Here is a 21,210-nt window from a genome sequence, read left to right as displayed (position 1 = left end):
GCTATCCACTGGTAAGGCTAAGGCCATCTCCCATCATCAGCTCCACGCCGGGCACTAGGAAGTCTCACGCAGGGTGGGCAGCAGCGCCGGGGGCTGGGGACCCGGGGGCTGGGGACCCGGGGGCTGGGGACCCGGGGGCTGGGGACCCGGGGGCTGGGGACCCGGGGGCTGGGGACCCGGGGGCTGGGGACCCGGGGGCTGGGGACCCGGGGGCTGGGGACCCGGGCCCTCCCGCCACTGCAGCTATAGGACGAGGCCTCTTTCCTGCCCCGGCGCGGTCGGGCCGTTTAAATAAAACGCCCGGTGCTGATTGGCGGAGAAGCGAGGGGGCGGGTGAGGCTGCGCGGCGATTGGCGGGGGTGCCGGGTTTGAACGGGCGGGCGGAGGCGCGGCGGTTGGTTCCGTGAGAGAGTGGCGGCTGCGCGGGGAGATGCAGCCGGAGCCGGGCCCGCTCCGGGGGTCTGCCCCGGGCATGGCCGCGGGTTGCCTCCCAGAGCTGAGCTCCGCCGCCAGTCCTAGGCGGCGGCGCTGGGCCGCGCCGCGGGGCGAGGAGGAGGCGGTGGACGAAGCCCCTGCCGTGCTGGTTCTCAGCTACTTCTCCCGGCCGCCCTTCCTCAGCTTCGGCAGCCTGCGCGTCGGCGCCTCCCGCGCCCGCCTCCTGGGCATCGACAACCCCAACGCGGAGCATGCCGATGTGGTCGTGGACCGTTTCCCGGCTTCTGCCAGGGGCTTCAGCATCGAGCATCGACGCTTTTCTGTGCAGGTAGCGGGCGGCGGGGAGCGGGAGCGGGTGGGTGTGTACGAGCGTGTGACAGGCGGGGGGACCTCGGGCTGAGCCCTGCGGGCAGGGGGGCTGTGGGGCGGCCCCGAGGGCTGGAGGCGAAGCGGGGGCGGCAGCTCCCCTCCGCCGGCCTGAGGAGCGTTACCGGTTCGTAGCGTAATCCCTCTCCGGGAGAGTCGCGCCTCGCCTGGCCGCGCAGTACTGCGCTTTTAGGTAGCCGGTACCCCACAAGCTGCACCCGGCTGTGGGTGGTGTTTGTGGGTGCTGTGTTCCTGCCTCGCCGTTCGCGTTACCGGGGAAGACCTGGACCTTTAGATGTCGGGGTTAGACCTCTGGCGCCTGGGGGCTGCCACAGGCTACGAAGGCAGTAAATCCTGGCCTAATGGGAGGGTGGGTGGGGTTGCAGTAAAGTGAAAAAAAAAAAAAAAATTGTTCTCTGGGAATGGGGTTTTAAAGACCGAGACAGAAGAATAAGAGGTGGTTAAGAAGTGACCTCTCAAAAGTTGGAGGACATCTGCGTAGTGTAGGAAAAAGGCCGAGGGATCTTGCTGTGAAGAGGATACTAATTCACTGTTCTGTGTGTTAATTAAGAATACAATAGAAAGCAAAGCAGGCTTAATCTAGGAATAAATCATTATGATTCCCAAGGAAATATAAACTATGGTTAATCCACTCAATGCCCATTTTTAAAAGGACAGTTTAGACAAACATGTATCTACGGTCATCTAGAATCTCAAGAATCTTTGTGAGAGAGGAAGAAACTCTCTGGAGATCTCTTGCAACAATGTACTTATAAAAATAAGCTGGACTCTCACTGTGAAGTATTTGAATAGCCACTTCCTATAGTAATTAATGAATACTAACTGTTGTTGACCAGCATAGTATATGTGCATAAGCACATATTGAATTAATTGGTATGTTTTCATTAAATGCATCTGCCTGAGGAGTTGGAACTCTTAAATGCTCAAAAGATTAGTCACTTTCCTTTTTCATTTTTGCCTGAGGTATAACCGTAGTTTGGTCTGTTAGTATTGATATCAGCGGGGCACCAAAAGGATTTGGTGTAGAGACCACTGTGCGTGGAGAATCTTTACACAGGTCATACACAGTGCCACAACTTCCTTGTTTACTTGCAGTGTCTTAATCTTTATCCAATGAACTTGTGTGTCAAATCTCATCTTTGCAGGTCATTTGACTAAAGAATTTGACGCTTGTATTTAGATTCAGCTAAGGTCCTAAAAATTAACCTCTGATTGTTAGTCCCAATATAACTGTGTCAAAATTACTTTAGAAGACTTACTTGGTTAATATGTGCAAAAAATTATGTAATTTCTTCTACTTACCTTTATTCAATTCTTGTCCTTTCTACTATGTGTTATATTTATGTGTTCTTGCTTGCTTTCCATTATAGTTTCATTAAGACGTGTATATCCTTGTAGTAAGACTTTTTTACAAAGTTTGCTAAATTTACTTGTCAGAGGGAAAAATTAACATTTAAGCATTTAACAATTGTTATTGTTTCCCCTTGTCAGAATATATGTTACTTCTGTATGCTGTTTCTCATTTGATTTCATTACTCTTTGATGTTACATAGGCGTACCTAGGTGCTAGGTATTAAACATTTCTTTTTCCCCAATAGTCAGGACAAAGAATTTTTGTTTCTGTGACGTGGACACCGCTAGAAGAAGGAAAAGTCCGAGAACTGGTAACTTTTGTTATTAATGGCATAGTAAAGCATCAAGCTGTGCTCCTGGGTGTGGCTGAGCAACCTCTGAAGAAAAAGGTAAATATGTGTTTATTACCTGTCTTCATTCTGTTACTTTTGTACAGCTGACACAGGTATTGTTTGTATTATTAGAAAATTCAATGAAGGAGAATTAAAAATTGATAAAAGATGCTGCCTGTGGGAATGCTTGTTGCCTTCAAAATTTTTCAGCTGGGTTGAAAAGTAGATACTGGTGCTTTACAGCTTAGAGAATAAAACGAAAACATCACCAAAAAAGCTGTTTTCAAGCCTGGAAACAACTAATGGTAAATTTTAGACTAGGTGTTCCTTCTATAATATTTTTAGACTTTGAATAGTAGTGTTCACTTTTACACATAAAAGTATGTAGAAAGTCAGCAAGCTAACTTTTTATGGTTCTTTTTCAGAAGAGTCTTTGGGATACTATAAAAAAGAAAAACTCTTCAGAAACATCCGTTTCAAGAAAAGTTAAAAAAAATAATTTGAAAGTTAAAAATGTTAATAAAACCTTTCAAGTCTCCCAGAAGGTGGATAGAATTAGAAGCCCACTTCAGCCGTGTGAAAATCAGAACACAATGCAAAATAGTGTATCCCCAGAAAATTACCCTCTTGTTGGCTCAGAAAATAAATTGCCTGTATCTCCTATTGCACCAATGCTAGAGGAACATCATAGTACTGTTTGCACGCCACTTTCAATGAGAAGATCTACTACGTTTTCAGATATTGCTGCCGCTGTAAATGAAGAGTTACTGCCTGAAATAGACAGCTGTAATGTCAATAAATTTGTTGAGTGCAATGAATTAAAGTCTGAAAGTGCATGCAGTTCTACTGGGTTAGCACAACTGCCAATTTCAAACAGTGAAGTAATTCTTAACCATACCCTCTCACCAGTTTGTACTCCAGAACATTCGGCATCTGTGCCTGTTTTAAGTACAAGGAGAATTTTAAGTCCGGATTCTTTTGTAAATGGCAGTTATCAAGTGGATATGGATGTAATAGAGCAGCCTGTTCCCATTCTGTCACCCGATCAATTTGTGAAAGACAGCTTGTTAGATAAGCAATCAAAGACTCCCAAACTTGAGGCAGCTTTAATATCGTCTACTACAGAGACTTACGTTGTGAAGAAATTCCTACCCCCAAAATGGAAAAGAAATGGAGACATAGAGACAAAAACACGTGTTCATGTAGAACACAACTTAAATGAAGTATTTGAGATGCATAATGTGGAATCACAGGTACTTTGTTATGACAAACCAGAAGAAAATCACTTCAGTTTTCCTTCTACAGAGGAACCTCAGGCTCGTAATTCTTCTCAGAGAGACCAACCAAAAAAGCGTCCAGTTCTTTCTGCCACTGTCATCAAAAATAAGCCTGAGGCTGCTGAAGAAAAAAGAATGGAAACCCTCCAGCCAAAATCTAAAAAAAGCCTCAGTAAAGCAATAATGGAATGTGCTAATGTGGTGCCTGTACATACAAAAGCAGAAATATCTAAACACCTTCCAGTTATAGGTCCCATTTCAGCTGAAAATAAGTGTCACAAGGACAAAGTAAATGCATCTCCTACTGGATCCACTTCTTTGGGCCGTAAGAGGGGAAGTGAAATGTATACAGAAAATAGAGTTACAGCTCCTGTGGAAGTAGAAAAGAAAAGACCTCTTGTATCTAGTGTGGACAATAAAACGCGCATTACTATGAGACCATCGGCCTTCAAACCTGCAAACCAAGAGAGAGTAAGGCAGAGAAAAAAAGTTGGTAAGCAGTGTTTCCTTCATTTACCACTTTCTGAAAGATGCCTTTGATTATGAAATTTGTAGCAAACTGAACTGACTATAACAGTCAGGAATATTTCATATCTCTGAAATGTAGGCCTTTGCAGTTTGTTAGATATTACCTGCATTTTAAAAATTTGAAAACCAAGTCAGTTTTTGTTATGTAATTGGCTTGAAATTTACTTTATTCTTTTGTAAACCTTGTTAACGATGGTAACAGGAAAAGTATTTGGCAGTTCTTGAGCAGAGTCCTTTTATGAAATTCAAATTTACTAGAAATTTACTCTCTGCACGAGATCTCTGTCTATACATACACTTACCATTGTGAATATTTGACTCTGTTGCTGTTGTCATGTGTTTTGAAATATGTAGTTCCCAATTCCCGTTCACGCTGCCTGCTTTTTACTGTCTGTAATTAGCTTGTTGTCAGCCTCGAGTAGATCTTTCTGCCTTTATTGTTGGACAGTACTTTGTTGCTTGACTATCAGAAGAATTTAACTTCTTGTATTTCAATGTATTTTGGATTTTCTAAATGTTCTGTTCCTAAATATTCTCTGGAATAGAAAAAGAATAAGGGCCTGCAACTGAAAGAAGCATTTAATTTGCAGAATCTTTGTGCAGTCCCTGCAGTATAAGTAACAGGAAAAATTCATCATGGTTTTCAGATCAAAATAACATATGCTGCTTTCTTCAGGTCAAATGATCGGCTCTGTGATCTAGGTTTGATTTGGGGCTTTCAGTAAGGCATTTTGATTTCAGGCTTTCTAAGATAGTCTGCATAAAAACATAGCACACTAACAGTGCTGTAGGAAAAGCTGCGTTATCTACCAGGTTATTTCTATTCATCTGTTAGGATAACGAAAGATGGGCTGGACAAGGAAGTTTTCTGTGAGCCCAGGATGACTTTAGGGTCTCTTAATCCTTGTTGTAAAACACAAAAATGGTGACAGCTTTGAGTTGTGTTCTTCTTGACAATTTCTTGAGAAATAGAACCTGTTATTCTTTTAATTTCATAGGCGTTGTCTTTAGGCTTCACAAAGAAAAATAATTTTTCACTACTAAAAGTTAACTGTGAAATGCCTGTCGTTACTTTAATCTATTTGAGATCCAACTTTATTAGAAGTTATCAGAATGTATTTAAAACTTATTAGAAGTGCATGAGACATTGGAATGAGTGCTTTACTTCTCTAGATACGAATGTTCTGTGAAAAACACTACTTCAGCTAAGCAGGAGACTGCAACCAGTAACTTAAGGCCTCTGTCTTTTTGGTTTCTGAAGTACTGTTTTGGCAGGGGGTGTCAGGCAGCAGCTATATCCATCTGCAAGAGCATCCTTTTTTAACCCTTCATTTGGTGTCAACATAACTAAATGATTGCACTAAAAGTGTGTATTTTTGCATGTTGAGCATTCAGAATGCCTAGATCTGTATTTCTTCCTTGTGTTTTATTCGAGTCCTTCTACCACTATGTGGTTTCTACATTAATGCCTAAACTAGCACAAGTCAGGCTGCTCTGAAATGGGTATCAATGTAGTATGCAATCTAACTGGGAAAAGGTGTCAAGCCCTAAAAAGTCATACTACTTACCCCTCATGCTTATAGAATACACACTTTCATGTGTTCTAATGAATGAACCAATTAGTTTAGTGTTTCTAGCCATATGATAATGAATTGCAAACAGTACGTTTACTTAGTATGTGAAAGACCTGTGAAATACAATAGCACTTATTTACTCAACTGTTTTTCCTTTTTAATTTTAGTCAAACTGGTTTGCTTAACTTTTTGCCATTAACAGGAGAGTATTGGTATTATGTATGGGTTCATTGGGAGTTACTCTATTCCCATGCTTTATCAGTGATATGAACCTTAATACGTTAACTTTCATTGACATATTTGTTGTTGATATTTGTGTGTTAATGCTTGTAGGTTCTTCACTCCAGAAAGCATCTAAAACTACCAACAGAATTAGTAAACCTGTCCCTGGATTGGCTCAGTCTCACCTGACGTTTGTGAAACCACTGAAAACAGGTAGGCAGATCTCTGGTATGTAGTAAACCAGTCTGCGGTGAACTGAATGTCACAATTGCTGAACTGGTAGTGATTGGTAAGACCCCTCTGGTTAGAGTTGAGATGAAATAGAAGATTGTACCTACAATGAATCAATATCTAGTAGAAAAATATTTGTAACCTTTCATGTTCCATTTTAACTATTCGTAAGAGAATTGGTTGCAATGCATGGCCAGCTGAAGGTCAATACTACTTTCCTCCAGTTTTGCTTGTAATTGTAAAAGCTGCATTACAGATATATTCCCAACTGACTGATGGTTATCAGTGAAATGCCTCTTCAGTATCTGGCAACGTTTTAACACAACAACAGAATACCTAGGAGAAAACTTCCTACCAAAGAGATACTGATTTTGCAGAGCTAATAATACTAAGTTGATATGATCAGAAAAATGCATCTATAGAATAGTTCTTCCTGGATGTAATCCAACTCAGCTTGGTTTTGCCCATTAAAAATGGCCTGGGTTCTAGAAATTTTGTCCTTGGTCTAGTGCTTTAATGACTTAATCCATGATTAAGTTATTGTGTAAGTGGCTGAAATTTATTTAATGGTGGCTGATCTTCAAGTCACTGAAGATTCTAACAATTTTCCTTTTTCTGCTATAGTGCTAAATGGAATGTCAAATGTTAATCCTTTCCACAATGAAATGTATGTTGGTTATCAAACACTTCAAGAACTGCAGAGACTTAATCTTTTTTTTTTTTTTAAGTAATCCCTAGGCACCCAATGCCTTTTGCTGCTAAAAACATGTTTTATGATGAACGTTGGAAGGAGAAGCAGCAACGAGGTTTTACCTGGTGGTTAAATTTTGTACTTACCCCTGATGACTTCAGGGTAAAAACAAACATCTCACAAGGTATGAGTACATGAATTTTTACTTTGCCTTTTGATGTTCTTAATATTAATAAGTATGTTATATAATGTTTAATTAATAGTAAGTAATACTATCTTAATATTAGTCCCACCTTGTCACTTTAGTTTGTGTAACATTAAGCTCTTGGATAAGAGTAGATTTTTGGTTTTTAATTTTTATGTATCACCTGTGTTTCTCTTTTCAGCCTTTGACTTAATACTGTGTTAAGCATAAACCAAATATTTGGTAATGTATTTCAGTGGTGGTTATGCTAGAAAATATGGAAAATGCTAAACCAAAAGCAGTTCTTACATTGGAGACAGTGCTGTCCATCCCAGCAAAATTTTATAACCATCTAACCGTTTTCAGAGTCACATTTTCCCTTTGTGATTAGTGTGGATGGCACACTTGCTCACACCAAGCACAGCATACCACACACCCCAATGGGGAGTGTGCTCTGCAACAAGAAATGCACACTACAGGCTGTAGCTGCACCACTCTTGGTGGGTGTTGAGTGGGGAATCCCTACCTGCTGAAAAATACTATAGCTGTCACTTTTCTAAAATGATGGTAATGTACCTTTTCCTCTGTCTTTAGCTTCAATCTAAAATATTGAAGATGGTACAATTGATCTTAAAACTGAATTCCTAGTACTGCTCACTTATGAAATAAGCATTCTTATATTAAATATTCGGCTAATATACATGTAGTTGGCAATATGTTTAGTGCAATGCTGATAAGCTTCCTGAGGGATAAAATTATTAGTCAGAAGGAAAATAACAAAATATGAACTTAGAGAGGAAAAAGATAAATGAGGTGGGCAAAGCTATCTTTACTTAGGATGCAAATGTATACTTTTCGTGTATGTTTAAACAGTAAATGCAGCTGCTCTTATCTTGGGAGAAGAGAACCATCATAAAATCAGTGTTCCTAAAGCACCAACGAAAGATGAAGCATCTTTAAAAGCCTATACGGCTCATCGTAAGCTGAATAAGTTACGACGTGATGCTTGCCGTTTGTTTACATCTGAAACAATGGTTAAAGCTATTAAGAAGCTGGAAGTTGAGATTGAAACTAGGCGTTTGCTAGTTCGGGGAGACAGACACCTCTGGAAAGATGTAGGTAAGAATACTAAAATTTTGCATCTTCTCTTGTAAGTAGAAAAAGGATGACTTGCACACAAAGTCAATCTAAAATTGGTCAATAGAAATTTTTTCTATAATAGGAAGTGTTTGTTGGATGTAATATTACAAGTTGCTCTCTTGCAGGAGAGAGGCAGAAAGTCCTTAACTGGCTTTTATCTTACAACCCTTTGTGGCTGCGTATAGGTCTAGAGGTAAGTGCCAAATGTATGGTCTATACAAAGTTTTAAAGAACATCTAGCAATATTTTTAGTAGGGGATGTTTTGGGTTTGTATTGTCTGCTTTACTAATTCAGGTACGTTCAATTCTGTTATAGCGTGTTTGCATCTCTTAAATTGTTACAACAGACTTGCTTTAAAAAAGTCCTTACCTTATTACAAAGGAAAATACTTAATCAAGGAAAGTGGAAGTTAACTCCCTGACCAATAACACAAAAGCAGTTTCATATCAATTTCACTCTTTACTGAACTGGAGGAAAATGTGGTTGTCTTCTGGAAGTTCCTGGTTGATTGCTCAGGTGCAGATGATCATACATGTTGAGATGAGACTGGATGTCCTGAAATTTCCTTTGGTTTTATCTGTCGGTGACTGATCTGAAAAACTGATTTTTAGTAACTAATTACCAGTGACTGCTTTAGAATTTCAGTAATGTATGTTATTAAAAAAAACCCTCATAATATTTAAGGTAATTTTTAATGGTTCTGCTTTCTCCCCTTCGTTTCATATTAGACTGTTTATGGAGAACTGATAGCTTTGGAGAGTAATAGTGATGTTACAGGTTTAGCAATATTTATCCTTAATCGCTTGCTTTGGAACCCTGACATTGCAGCTGAATACAGACATCCCACGGTGCCGCACCTTTACCGAGAAGGTAACTATTACTTCCAAAAACTAGTTCAAAAATTAAGTGCTAAAAATAACCTATCACTTAATGGCTTTTTTTTGTTTTAGGTCACGAAGAAGCTTTGTCAAAGTTCACACTGAAAAAATTGCTGTTGTTAGTTTGCTTTCTGGATTGTGCCAAACGGTCCAGAATGATTGACCATGACCCTTGCCTCTTTTGTAAGGATGCAGAGTTCAAGGTAAGAGAGCTAGAGAGCTGTGATTTGATGTCTCCTTCCAATATTTTCCTAAGAGTCAATGTAGGTGTGGTTTTTTTTTTAATCTGACTATCTACTTTTCTTTAACAAGTCTTGACTGTTCAGACTTTTGCACGAACATTCTCAACATGTCACCTCATGGTCATGTAAAGGAGTTCCAAAGAAAATTTTGAGGTGTTCATCCGGTAGGAAGGACTTAATTATCTTGTGTTATCTGACTTCCCTCTCTAAAGCTGAACTTCTACATTATTTTTAAATATTACCCTAGCATACTGCAGCTGATCTTAAACTGCAAGTCAGTTTGGTATTTTCTGTTAATTTTTTCTGTTATTTTGCTGTGATAAGAAAGACTATGCAGCATCTGTCATGCAAAGGCTTTGATTAACAAATATGTTAAGCTCAAATAAAATAACTTTTTTCTTGGGTTTGTACTAGGCAGACAGAAAGACTGAGCAAAAAGTATTCCTGAATTTGGTTGTGCTTTCAGTGACGTAGTAGCCAGGTATGATGAAAATTTTATAAAAAATTAAGTATTAGGCAGGAAATATGGAATGCAATATGGGCGACAAGGGATGAAAATTGTATTCTGCTTGACAAATATTGAAGTGTTAAGATTATGTTCCTGTCTGTTTGTTTGTTTAGGCTAGCAAAGACCTTCTGCTTGCATTTTCTCGGGACTTTCTCAGTGGTGAAGGTGACCTTTGCCGCCATCTTGGTTTCTTAGGACTACCCGTCAGTCATATTCAAACTCCACTTGATGAATTTGATTTTGCCGTAACAAATCTCGCTGTGGACTTACAATGTGGTATTCGTCTTGTGTGCGTTGATACATAATTATTTTGAACTATTTATTTTCTTCTGTATAATACTTAATATGAGCTCAGCAAAGGTGTTAAACTGTGAAATTCCTTTTGTTAGGAGAACAATGGAACTTCTCACCAAAAACTGGAATCTTTCAAAACAACTGAGAGTTCCTGCAATAAGTCGTCTACAGAAGATGCATAATGTTGACATTGTTCTTAATGTCCTCAAAGAGCGAGGAATTCACTTGAAAGATGAAAGTGGTAAGGCCTAGAAATCAGGGTTGTTCTAAGTGCATTGGAGTACTAGTGCACAGTTTAATTCCTTGTTTTATTTGATAGGTGCTTCAATTGACTCCAGGGATATTGTGGATAGACACAGAGAACGAACATTAGCACTCCTGTGGAAAATTGTATTTGCCTTCCAGGTACATTCAATTATTTATTTTGTTTGTTTGTTATGATTTACAAATGGGTGATAATGAAAACACCAGTCTTCCAGGAATATTTGTTGTCTGTGAAAGTATCTAGTAATCAAATTTTAGGCTGTGAAATGATCTGCTTTGTACGTTCAAAGTGCTATGCAAACTTTACCTAAATTGGCTAACTGTTCCATAACAATATAGTTTAGGTAACATTTTATCTGTACTTTTTCTTATACACATAAAAGTTTTTGGAAAAATTGGCATACGACATAAACGCAAAAGCTAACAAAATGGATAATTAAAAGTAAAATAATGTTCGTCTCAAAATGCTAGTAAGCTCCTACTGAAAAGGTCTTTCTGAGGTTACACTGAGAGACAATTATAGAGTAAGCTCTGAAGCTGTAGATCTACTTTCTTCCATTTGTCTGAAATGGTCAATTTGAAGAAACATTCTTGAAAACAGAATGACGATTTCTTAGGCATTATTGCAATGGCATTTCAAAGCAACTGGAAAACATTGGTAGAGGAAGCAAAAATAGTTTTCTGTGCGGTTGTTTTTGTTTGTTTTGGGTTTTTTTTAATATGGTCCTAAGAGTTAAATTGAGTTGGATAGTCTTGAAAATAAGTATCCAGCTGATAAATCCAGTTGGAAGGAACATCAAGTATGAGTGGTAAAATAAGATACAGGTTGAGGTGGAATTTCACTAAAGCAAGGATTTCAAAGGCTATAGCCACAGAACTATCAGAAAGCCAGAAGAACATAATAAAAATCAAATGTAACTATTTTGTTATTTAACTACTGCTACGGTATTGAGTATTTATCTTCCTCCTGTATGCATGTGTCATGGTTGCATTGCTTTTGATTAAAGAAATAATTTCCGTGAGCAGCAGCTTTATTGAAGCTTAAATGAGGAGGAATGGTACATAGACTCGGTAGAAATGCAGGCAAGATTCTGAAATACTTTCAGAGGAAACAACAATGGTGAAATTACACAGGCTGTTCCAGGGAATTTCCTTGTTTACCCCAACTATTAACTAATGAAGTAACTGTTTTTACACAGAACAGTGGAAGAGTGGGTTTAGCTTCTTTTATCGGAAGCAATTTGTATTGGACGCTACCGTCTGTGCTGACAAGTCCAGGTTACCCACTACTGATTCAGTGTGGCAGGTACTGCTAAATAGTGAGAGTAGTTTCTCTTTAAAATGCCGTATCTAAAGCTTCTGTGTCCAGCTGCTATAATACATGACATGTCCGACTGTTGGTGATGTAAATAATCTTTTTTTTTTTTTTTTCTTCCTAATAGGTGGATGTTTTTCTTAACATGGAACAGTTAAAAGAAGAAATTGAGTTTTTAAAGAATGCACACAAACGAAAAACACAATTGGGTGCTCACAAGGCTTTTCCAAATCTTTGTAGAGTACAAGAATACGATAGCAATAACCCCTCACCTGAAAGTTACAGTGAAAATGTGAAGCTGCTGATGGCATGGGTTAATGCTGTTTGTGGATTCTACAATATCAAGGTAAATAGTTTTTGTACATTTCAGCAAAGACATCTTTTGTTGCCATAAGAATGCTTATTCTTTATAGAGCAGAATTCTTCAAACTACCAAATATGCAGTAGCAGCCAGCAGTAATTGATTTTAAATATCCTTCTGGACTTGTTTAATCTGATTTGAAGTAACTGTCTTTCTGTGGGTTTAACTGCAGCTCTCCTTTTAAACAAATTTGAACAAAGATCTCTCCTTCCAGTTAGTCTTATGCATAAAAATGCCTTTTTAAAAAGACAACATTTCTGCTGGAATATGGAGTTGTTTGAGTTGTTTTAACAGGCATTCATCTTAAAAGTATTTGTACATAAAATTGTCACCATTTATAGGAACCATGAGAATTAAACTAATGTTTGGCATAAGGGGGATTCATCTCCTCAGAGATGTTTGTTTAGAAGGGACATTTTGTTTCTTCCTTCCAAGAAGGGAAGCCCTGTTCAGAGACTTGTCTCTGGTCGGAATACAGTCACACCTGCTATTTTTGATGAAGGGCAAGATAGAGCACTTGAGACTGATGGAAGTTCAGAGCTCATTTCTACACTGAATACCTAATGTAAAGGTATCTACAGAAGTTTCTTGGGAATCCTTTGGTAGAAAGATTGCTGTCTTTTTGGTTTCTTAAATATTCCCATTGGAGTGTCACTGTATAGTGATTCACACATCTTTGTTTCTGGTTTCTCACAGCAGTATGGTACTACACAGTGAATGTTCAAAGGAAGAATTAATTTCATAATTTTTTTTTGCTCAAAAAAAAAAGCCCATGATCACTTTCAAGGGTACACAATAACAAAATCTATATCTAGTTTATACCAGTTAACTGGTAACAGAAATTCAAGGAACTTGTATCTTGCTGCATTTATTTAACAGGTGGAAAATTTCACAGTGTGTTTCTCAGATGGTAGAGTATTATGTCATTTGATCCATCACTATCATCCAAGTTACGTGCCTTTGGAAGCTGTGTGCCAACGTACAACTCAAACAGTAGAATGCTCAAGAACACGTACAGTGGGACTAAACTCTTCCTCCTCATCCTCTTCAGAGTCTGATACTTCTCTAAATGTTATGGAAGGAACGTTTGACCAAAGTGAGTTATCTGATGCACGGAAATTAACATTAAATCTATTTCTTATAGGCACAATTTGATTTGAAAAACTTTTTCTCTTTACAAAGCTCTAAGTGCCTCAGTCCTATACAAGGAACTCTTGGAAAATGAAAGGAAAAACTTCCAGCTGATCAATGCTGCAGTTTCTGACCTAGGTGGAATACCAGCAATGGTTCATCACTCAGACATGTCAAATACAATTCCTGATGAGAAGGTAAGATGCCTTTAGAGTTGATGTAAACATATTCTGCTCTCCTGTGATATGACCTGCTCTTCTGTATAGCCCTTAACTTACTGTGTTCTCTGTTTATATAGGTTGTTATTACCTATGTATCATTTCTGTGTTCGCGACTTCTAGATCTTCGGCAAGAAACTCGAGCTGCTCGGTTAATTCAGTCTGCTTGGAGGAATTACAGGCTAAAAAGGGAGCAGAAACTCTCTCAGGTACTCTTTGCCTGTGCAATATTAATAGTTTCTACTTTGAAAAATACTAAATAAAGAATTTAAATCTACTTTTTGGAGTATATTAGAATAATACTGGCATTTAAAATAATGAGTACTGTTTTTATTATCAAAATATATGCCCTTCTTTGTGAAATCTACTAAAAAACCAATTTTGCTTGTCTTCTGAAATAATTATATTTGTTTAAAGGCTACTGTTCTTTCTTTTGTGTTCTGATTGGAGCATGTTGCCTCTTAAGCCCTTTTTCCAACATTTCAAATGTAACATAGTTGCACCGGTTCCTTAAAATGAAAAGGGGCTAGTTAATTTTTGATTCCTATTAATGTCTACAAGATGAAAAGAGTAACTAAACTTCTGCATGGATTTAATATTTTTATTCAGGAGCTAAACTTTCACCAGTGTTTTGAGTTTTGTGCGTTCTGATAAATTTTTTTTTTCTTGCTTTTCTGGTAGTTGCACCAGATCTTGTGATAGTTTTAAAACTATGGCACCATTAAGGTTGATAAATGCCACCACTGTGTCTGAGATATACATATTTTTCTATTTTAGAACAGTGTTCAACTGAAAAATATTTGAAGAATCTGTGCTGTACAAGGTGGGCAGAGGTTATATTTGTGTAGGTTTTTTCATCAACAAGCCTAATGTTTTGGGGCTGCTTTACATTAGTTATTCTAATACATTTGAAACTTGACTGAAAATTCTAATCCTAACTGTTCAGTGGAAATTCACTTGCAGGAAAGAGACAGAGCTGCTCGGATAATTCAAAAATCTGCATTAAACTTCTTGTCTCATCGATGCGTTCTGAAGAAAGTGAATGCAGCAGTTTTCATCCAGAAGCACTGGAGAAGATGCTTAGCCAGGATGATTTTTTTAAATCTGAAAAAGACAAAACTGGAGGAAGCCAGAAGTAAATCTGCCATAGTCATTCAGGTAATATGATCTAAAGTGAGATTACAGAGCAAGGAAACCCTCTGAAACCTGTAAGAGCAGGGCTTGTTCAGGATCGTTTATTTTGCTTGCAGTAACTGATATCTTCATGAAAATGTAATGAGATGTTTTGGTAACTTCCTGTCTTCAGAGAGAAATGGTAATGTGCTGCTAAATTGACAATTAGTGAATATTTTGGTGTACCATGAACATTAAAACACTGGACCTTAATCAGTCAATGTAAGGACTGATCAGATTGTGTGGGCTTGTCTCTTTGCAGCTGTGGAACATTACTGAAGAAGCTTTAAAAAAAAAACAAAACCAAACAACAAAAAAATACTCTCCTAGTGTTATGACACCTGCAGTGGGCATGTTCAGAATAGCAGGCATTATTTACCAAATGGTAGCTGGCCACTTCATCCAGTGCCTCAAGATGCTTTCCCCAGTATCACCCAAATCTAAATATTACATTCTTAAGACTTTTTTTTTAATGGAGATTAAAGAACTGCTGATTTATCAAATAATTTAGAAGTAAATCTTTTGTTGCCAGGGCAAATTTAGCTCTTTCCCCAGAGCTTAAAATGCTTTAAAAAAGCAATGATTCAAACATTTGGCTTTTTTTTTTTTTTTTTAATGTAGATATCTGTGTTTATCTTCCTAGGGTTTAAGTAGGAATAAAGAAATCTTAAAAACTCTGAGGTCAGTAGGTCTCAAATTTAGGCTTAACTCAAGGTACCATGAAGAAAATACTAAATTTTATGCTTTTTCCTGCAGGCTTATTGGAGGAGATACTCTGCTAGGAAAAGATATTTACATCTGAGATACTATGTCATCTTTGTACAAGCAAGGATAAGGATGGTGAAGTCTGTTGCTGCATATAAACGAATTGTTTGGGCTACTGTTACAATTCAGAGACATCTGCGTGCATCTAAGTTGGCAAAAAAAGATCAGCAAAGATACAAAATCTTAAAGTCTTCAGCACTTACTATTCAGTCTGCATTCAGAAGATGGAGAAAATGCAAAATTCAACAGAAAATTAAAGCAACTTTAGTGCTTCAGGCTTATTTTCGAAAGTGGCAATCTTCAAAACTGGCGGAAAGGAAGAGGGCTGCCCTTGTCATACAGTCTTGGTACAGGATGCACAGAGATCTGAAGCAGTATCTACATATTAAGCAAAGTGTTATCAAGATTCAGGCTTGGTACAAGTGCCAGCTGGCTAGGCGTATTTACCAGGAATACAGGGCAAAAATAGTGACAATTCAGCAGTATTACAGAGCTTATAGAGTAGGAAAAATTGAAAGAGAGTACTATTTGCAAAAGCGAGCAGCAGTGATAGTTCTCCAAGCTGCTTTTAGAGGCATGAAGGCACGGAAACTATACAGGCAAACAAAAGCAGTTCGTGTTGTTCAATCACTGTGGAGAATGAAAAAAGAGAAACTAAGATTTATACAATTAAAAAAATCTGTTACTATGTTGCAGTCACATGTGAGAAAATACCAACAATTAAAAAGATACAAAGAGATTAAAAATGCTGCTTCTGTAGTTCAAACATGGTATAGGGCACATGTCACTTCTAAAAAAGCAGCTGCTTCTTTCCAGAGGATGCGTCTGGCTGCTATTGTCCTACAGTCTGCCTACAGAGGAATGGAAGCTAGGAAAGAGGCTCGCATATTGAGGTCTGTAATAAAAATTCAGTCAAGTTACCGTGCTTATATTGCCCGGAAGAGATTTAAAAACTTGAAAGATGCAACAGTGAAGATTCAAGCTTTTGTGAAGATGAGGCAAGCACATAAACAATATTGTGCATTAAGGGAGGCAACGCTTTATGTCCAGCGACGGTATCGGTCTCTCAGATATGCTCTTCAACTTAAAGAAGATTATAGGAAATTGAAAGAAGCTTGCATAAGAATTCAAGCTGTAGTCCGAGGCTACCTTGTCAGGAAACAAATACAAAGGTGGAAGGAGACTGCAATATTTCTCCAGGCACGCTACAGAATGAAAAGGGACAGGCAGTGTTATTTAAGCATCTATAGTGCTGCTGTTGTCATTCAAAAACATTATCGTGCATATAAAAAGCAACTGTGTCAGAGGCAGGAGTTCTTACAACTTAAAAAAGCAGCTGTGTGCTTACAGGCAGCCTACAGGGGTTATAAAGCACGCAAAAACATTAAACTTGAATATAGAGCTGCTATTAAAATTCAGGCTGCTTTTAGAGCTCATGCTGCAAGAATAAAATATAAGGCAATGGTCCAGGCCTCCGTTGTAATTCAGAGGTGGTACAGAGCTTACAAGACTGGTAACAGGCAACGACTGAACTTCTTACGGACAAGAGCAGCGGTGCTTTCTTTACAAGCAGCTTTTCGTGTCTGGAAGGTACGAAAGCAGATTCGAAGACAGCATGTTGCTGCTACTAAGATACAGTCTGCCTTCAGAAAATTCATGGCTCTGAAAAAATTCAGACTTATGAACCATGCTGTGCTAACTATCCAAAAGCACTACCGAGCCAGCGTTATAGGCCAGAAACAACGGCAAGAATATGTTCAGCTGCGTAAATCTGTAGTTCGTCTTCAGGCAATATGGAGGGGGAAAACTGTGAGAAAAACAATTCAAAAGAAACAAAATCTTGCAACAGTTATTCAGTCCTATTACAGAATGCATATAAATCAACTAAAATATAAGAAACTAAGACAAGCCACTCTAGTGATTCAGAAATACTTCAGAGCTTACTGTATGAAAAAAACCCAACGTGCAACTTATCTAAAAACAAAGGCAGCCGTATTAGTTTTACAGTCTGCTTACCGTGGGATGACTGTGAGGAAACAAATGAGCAAACTAAACAAAGCTGCTCAAACTATACAAACTACCTTCAAATCTTACCGGATCAAAAAGGACTATGAGAGACTTAGAACTGCAGCTATTTTAATTCAAAGGCATTATCGTGCAATTATGCATGCTAAATGTGAAAAGCAGAAATATTTGTCTTTAAAAAAAGCCACAGTCAAAATGCAGGCAATTTATAGAGGTGTAAGAGTTAGACGGCAAATCCGCAGTATGCATCAAGCAGCTATTTGTATCCAAGCCACATTCAAGATGCATCGCATGAACATAAAATATTGGGCAATGAGAATGGCAGCAATTATAATTCAAAGACGATATAGAGCATTTTGTTTAGGCAAAGTACAACGTAAAAAGTACTTGGAGCTAAAGAAGTCTGTTGTTATCCTTCAGGCTGCCTACAGAGGCATGAAGGTTCGACAAGACTTAAAAACTATGCATCAGTCAGCAGCAATGATACAGTCTTATTATCGAATGTGCAAACAAAAGAGGGATTACAGAAAACTCTTGCTGGCAGCAAGGCAGATCCAGCAGTGGTTCCGCGCTTGTAAGGAGCGAGATACGCAAGTTCACAACTATATGATTATGAGAAGTGCGACACTTCGTATCCAGGCTGCATTCCGTGGCATGAAAACAAGAAGACTTATAAGAGTTATGAGTGAATCAGCTGAGCTTATTCAAAGAAGATTTAGAACTTTTCTCGAAAGAAAACGTTTTCTTTCCATTAAGACAGCTGCTATTGTAATTCAGAGAAAATACAGAGCAACAAAACTAGCAAGAATTCAACGTCAAAAGTATCTCTCTTTCTGTAATGCTGCTGTTACCATACAGTCTGTCTATAGAGGCTTTGTAGTAAGAAAAAAAATGGAGCAGATGCATCAAGCCGCTGCAGTTATTCAAGCCACATTAAAAATGCATAAAATTTACATTTCTTATCAAGCTGTCAGGCTTGCTTCAGTAACCATACAGCGACATTATCGTGCTTACAGGGAAGGGAAGCGTGTGAGAGAAATATACTTAAAACTGTACAATTCTGTTGTAGTTCTTCAGGCTGCCTACAGAGGAAGGAAAACAAGATGCTTCTTGAAGAAAAGACACGAGGCAGCACTTATAATACAGAGAAACTACCGAATGTATAGGCAGTACTGCCGTTACAGGAAAGTTCAGTGGGCAACCCAGCTAATACAGAAGAGGTACAGAGCTAATAACCTAAAGAAAATTGCAGTGCAGCATTACTCATCAGTAAAGAAAGCAGTAACTTGTATTCAGAAGGCTTTTCGACATATGCAAACAAAAAAACAACATCGGGAAATGCACTGTGCTGCTGTTGTTATTCAGAAAAACTTTAAAGCTTTTAGAGAACGTCAGAGATATCTCTCTCTTAAAGCAGCTACTCTAGTCTTTCAGAGAAGATACAGAGCTTTGGTTCTGTCGAGACAGCGTACTTTGGAGTATCTTTCTCTTCGCAGAGCAACTATTCATATACAGGCTGTGTATAGAGGTATCAGAGAGCGGAAGAGTATTGAGCGTATGCATTTAGCTGCTAGTACAATACAGTCAGCCTACAGAATGCACAGGACTAGAAGGTCCCATCAAAATAGGAGAATAGCAGCTGTTGTTATACAGAACTACTATCGATCCTACATTAAAGGAAAGAATCAACGAAAGAAATATCTGGCAATGAAGAATTCTGTTCTCGTTATTCAAGCATCGTATAGAGGCATGAAGGAACGACAGAAGCTGAAAATCATGCGTGTTTCAGCAATTGTAATACAGTCTAGTTATCGCATGTACGTACAACATAGACATTACAAACAGTTGTGCTGGGCTGTCAGAGTTATACAGCAACGGTTCAGAGCCAAAATGGCAAAAAAATCTGACATGGAAAACTATGCAAAAATAAAAAAGGCAGTCATTTGCCTTCAATCCTCTTTTCGTGCTAAAAAAGCTAGGCAGTTGTATAAAACCAATGTTGCTGCACAGTGCATACAATCGTTCTTACAAATGTGCGTAGAAAGGAGGCGTTTTCTTGAAAAGAAAGCAGCAGCAATAAAGATCCAGAGTATGTTCCGATGCCAAAGAACAAGGACTCGCTATAAATTAATTCAGAGTTCAACAGTTGCTATTCAGAGGTGGTACAGGGCATGTCACAGGGCTCGTTTACAGAAAGCAGAGTATTCCGCTCGAAGACAAGCAGTAGTAATTATTCAGTCTGCCTTCCGTGGTATGAAAGCAAGAAAAATAGCAAGACACATACGAGCTGCAAGAAAGATTCAGTCTTTTCTTCAGATGGCTGTGCAGCGAAGAAAATTTATTCAACTTAGAAGAGCAGCTATTATGTTACAAGCCTATTTCTTAATGCATAAAACAAAATCACAGTATACACGCTATAAAAAAGCAGTGGTTGTCTTACAACGATGCTACCGATCCCACCTGACTGTTAAATACCAAAGAACAACTTACTTACAGACCCGGAGGAACATTGTCATTGTGCAGGCTAGAGTCAGAGGGTTCATTGAAAAGAAGAGGTTTCACAAAATTAAGGAAAGCACAATAAAAATTCAGGTACTTCTGAATGTATAGTAGTGGGTTTTGGGTGTGCGTGGTTCTTTTTTGCTTTTGAGGGTTTTTTAAGGTTACTGCTCTTCCAAATAACAGTTTAAAGCTACGTATTAAAGTAGAATCAGTTTCTGCAGTATAATGCATGGCAGGTGTATAAAGCTTGCTACCACAGCGCACAGAAATGAGTCTTGTTCAGCTCTGGTTTATTTCCTTGCTGAGGTCCTCATGTTGAAAAGTAACATTCCCTTTTTTTCTTGCTTATTCCCTAGGATTTTACTGCTTCAAATGAGTTCTGATACTTGTGTGTTTCTGTCGTTTTGTTAAGGATATTTTTGTTCTAACTGGCTTTCACCTATATGAATATTAGTAGGTTAACGAATGTGTTTGTTGGTTGGAATGTGAATGAAAGCTGTCTTGACATGTCGAAATCAACAGGCACTGGTATTGCGCATAAAGTGAAGTAAATGGCAAAAAAAAGGCATGACTGCTGCATTCTTTAAGACCGATATATAGGAAGGCATGGGAAAATCAATCATATTAGGTCGTCTAGATTCATTAAATAGCCCTAGTCTAATTTGAGTGCCTAGCTAACATTTTGAAAAGGAATGTAAGGTGAGAAATGGCATTCTTACTGTACATCTCAGTTGATACCTTGAGGGGCGCCATGTGAAACTTAGTGTGAAACTCTATCTGTGATTTCTCAGAGGTACTCTGGGAAGTGGGATGTAGTTAGTTTGATGTTTTTTCCTTCCATCATTGGTGCAATAAAATTGTGGTCAGCAAGAAATAATGGGAGTTGTTCTTCATCTCCATGAAGCAAGGTAAATATCCATCCAGTGTGAGTTAAAGAAGTTCTAAAGACTATTTACTCTGAAGTGCTTTTTCAAAAAATAAAATTTTTTGAGGATGAAGGAAGAAGGTGTATTTCCTTCTTATTTATGCTAATTGTGATTTGTATGTAGTGGGAGTACGCTTTTTAAAATTTCCTTTTCTTCCGGGAAAAAGCTTTAAGTGACTTCCTGTGATGACCTTAATTGTTTTACCCTAAGGGAAGGGGTTTCTCTTCAGGGTATTATTGGAAGGGTATTATTA

General features: G+C 38.5%; 1 protein-coding gene across 2 annotated transcripts in view; it reads left to right on the top strand.

Annotated features, from left to right (window-relative positions):
* Window positions 1-340: 340 nt before the first annotated feature.
* The window catches only part of ASPM (assembly factor for spindle microtubules), a 34,078-nt gene continuing 13,208 nt past the window's right edge, over window positions 341-21,210 (top strand). For both annotated transcript variants that reach the window (XM_075097216.1, XM_075097214.1), the window contains exons 1-18: window positions 341-763; window positions 2,421-2,564; window positions 2,933-4,277; window positions 6,220-6,321; window positions 7,068-7,214; window positions 8,088-8,333; window positions 8,480-8,547; window positions 9,084-9,225; window positions 9,306-9,436; window positions 10,097-10,272; window positions 10,373-10,518; window positions 10,597-10,682; window positions 11,984-12,202; window positions 13,097-13,313; window positions 13,400-13,545; window positions 13,647-13,775; window positions 14,530-14,724; window positions 15,496-20,121. In XM_075097216.1, the coding sequence (XP_074953317.1) occupies window positions 431-763; window positions 2,421-2,564; window positions 2,933-4,277; window positions 6,220-6,321; window positions 7,068-7,214; window positions 8,088-8,333; window positions 8,480-8,547; window positions 9,084-9,225; window positions 9,306-9,436; window positions 10,097-10,272; window positions 10,373-10,518; window positions 10,597-10,682; window positions 11,984-12,202; window positions 13,097-13,313; window positions 13,400-13,545; window positions 13,647-13,775; window positions 14,530-14,724; window positions 15,496-20,121 (8,598 nt within the window). In that variant the 5' untranslated portion in view covers window positions 341-430. The remainder of the gene's footprint in view (window positions 764-2,420; window positions 2,565-2,932; window positions 4,278-6,219; window positions 6,322-7,067; window positions 7,215-8,087; window positions 8,334-8,479; window positions 8,548-9,083; window positions 9,226-9,305; window positions 9,437-10,096; window positions 10,273-10,372; window positions 10,519-10,596; window positions 10,683-11,983; window positions 12,203-13,096; window positions 13,314-13,399; window positions 13,546-13,646; window positions 13,776-14,529; window positions 14,725-15,495; window positions 20,122-21,210) is intronic.

This window comes from Phalacrocorax aristotelis, chromosome 6 (assembly GCF_949628215.1).
Source record: "Phalacrocorax aristotelis chromosome 6, bGulAri2.1, whole genome shotgun sequence".
NCBI classification, from domain to species: Eukaryota; Metazoa; Chordata; class Aves; order Suliformes; family Phalacrocoracidae; genus Phalacrocorax; species Phalacrocorax aristotelis.
Note: the sequence above shows the minus strand (reverse complement) of the source record. Positions and strands in the feature narration are given on the sequence as shown.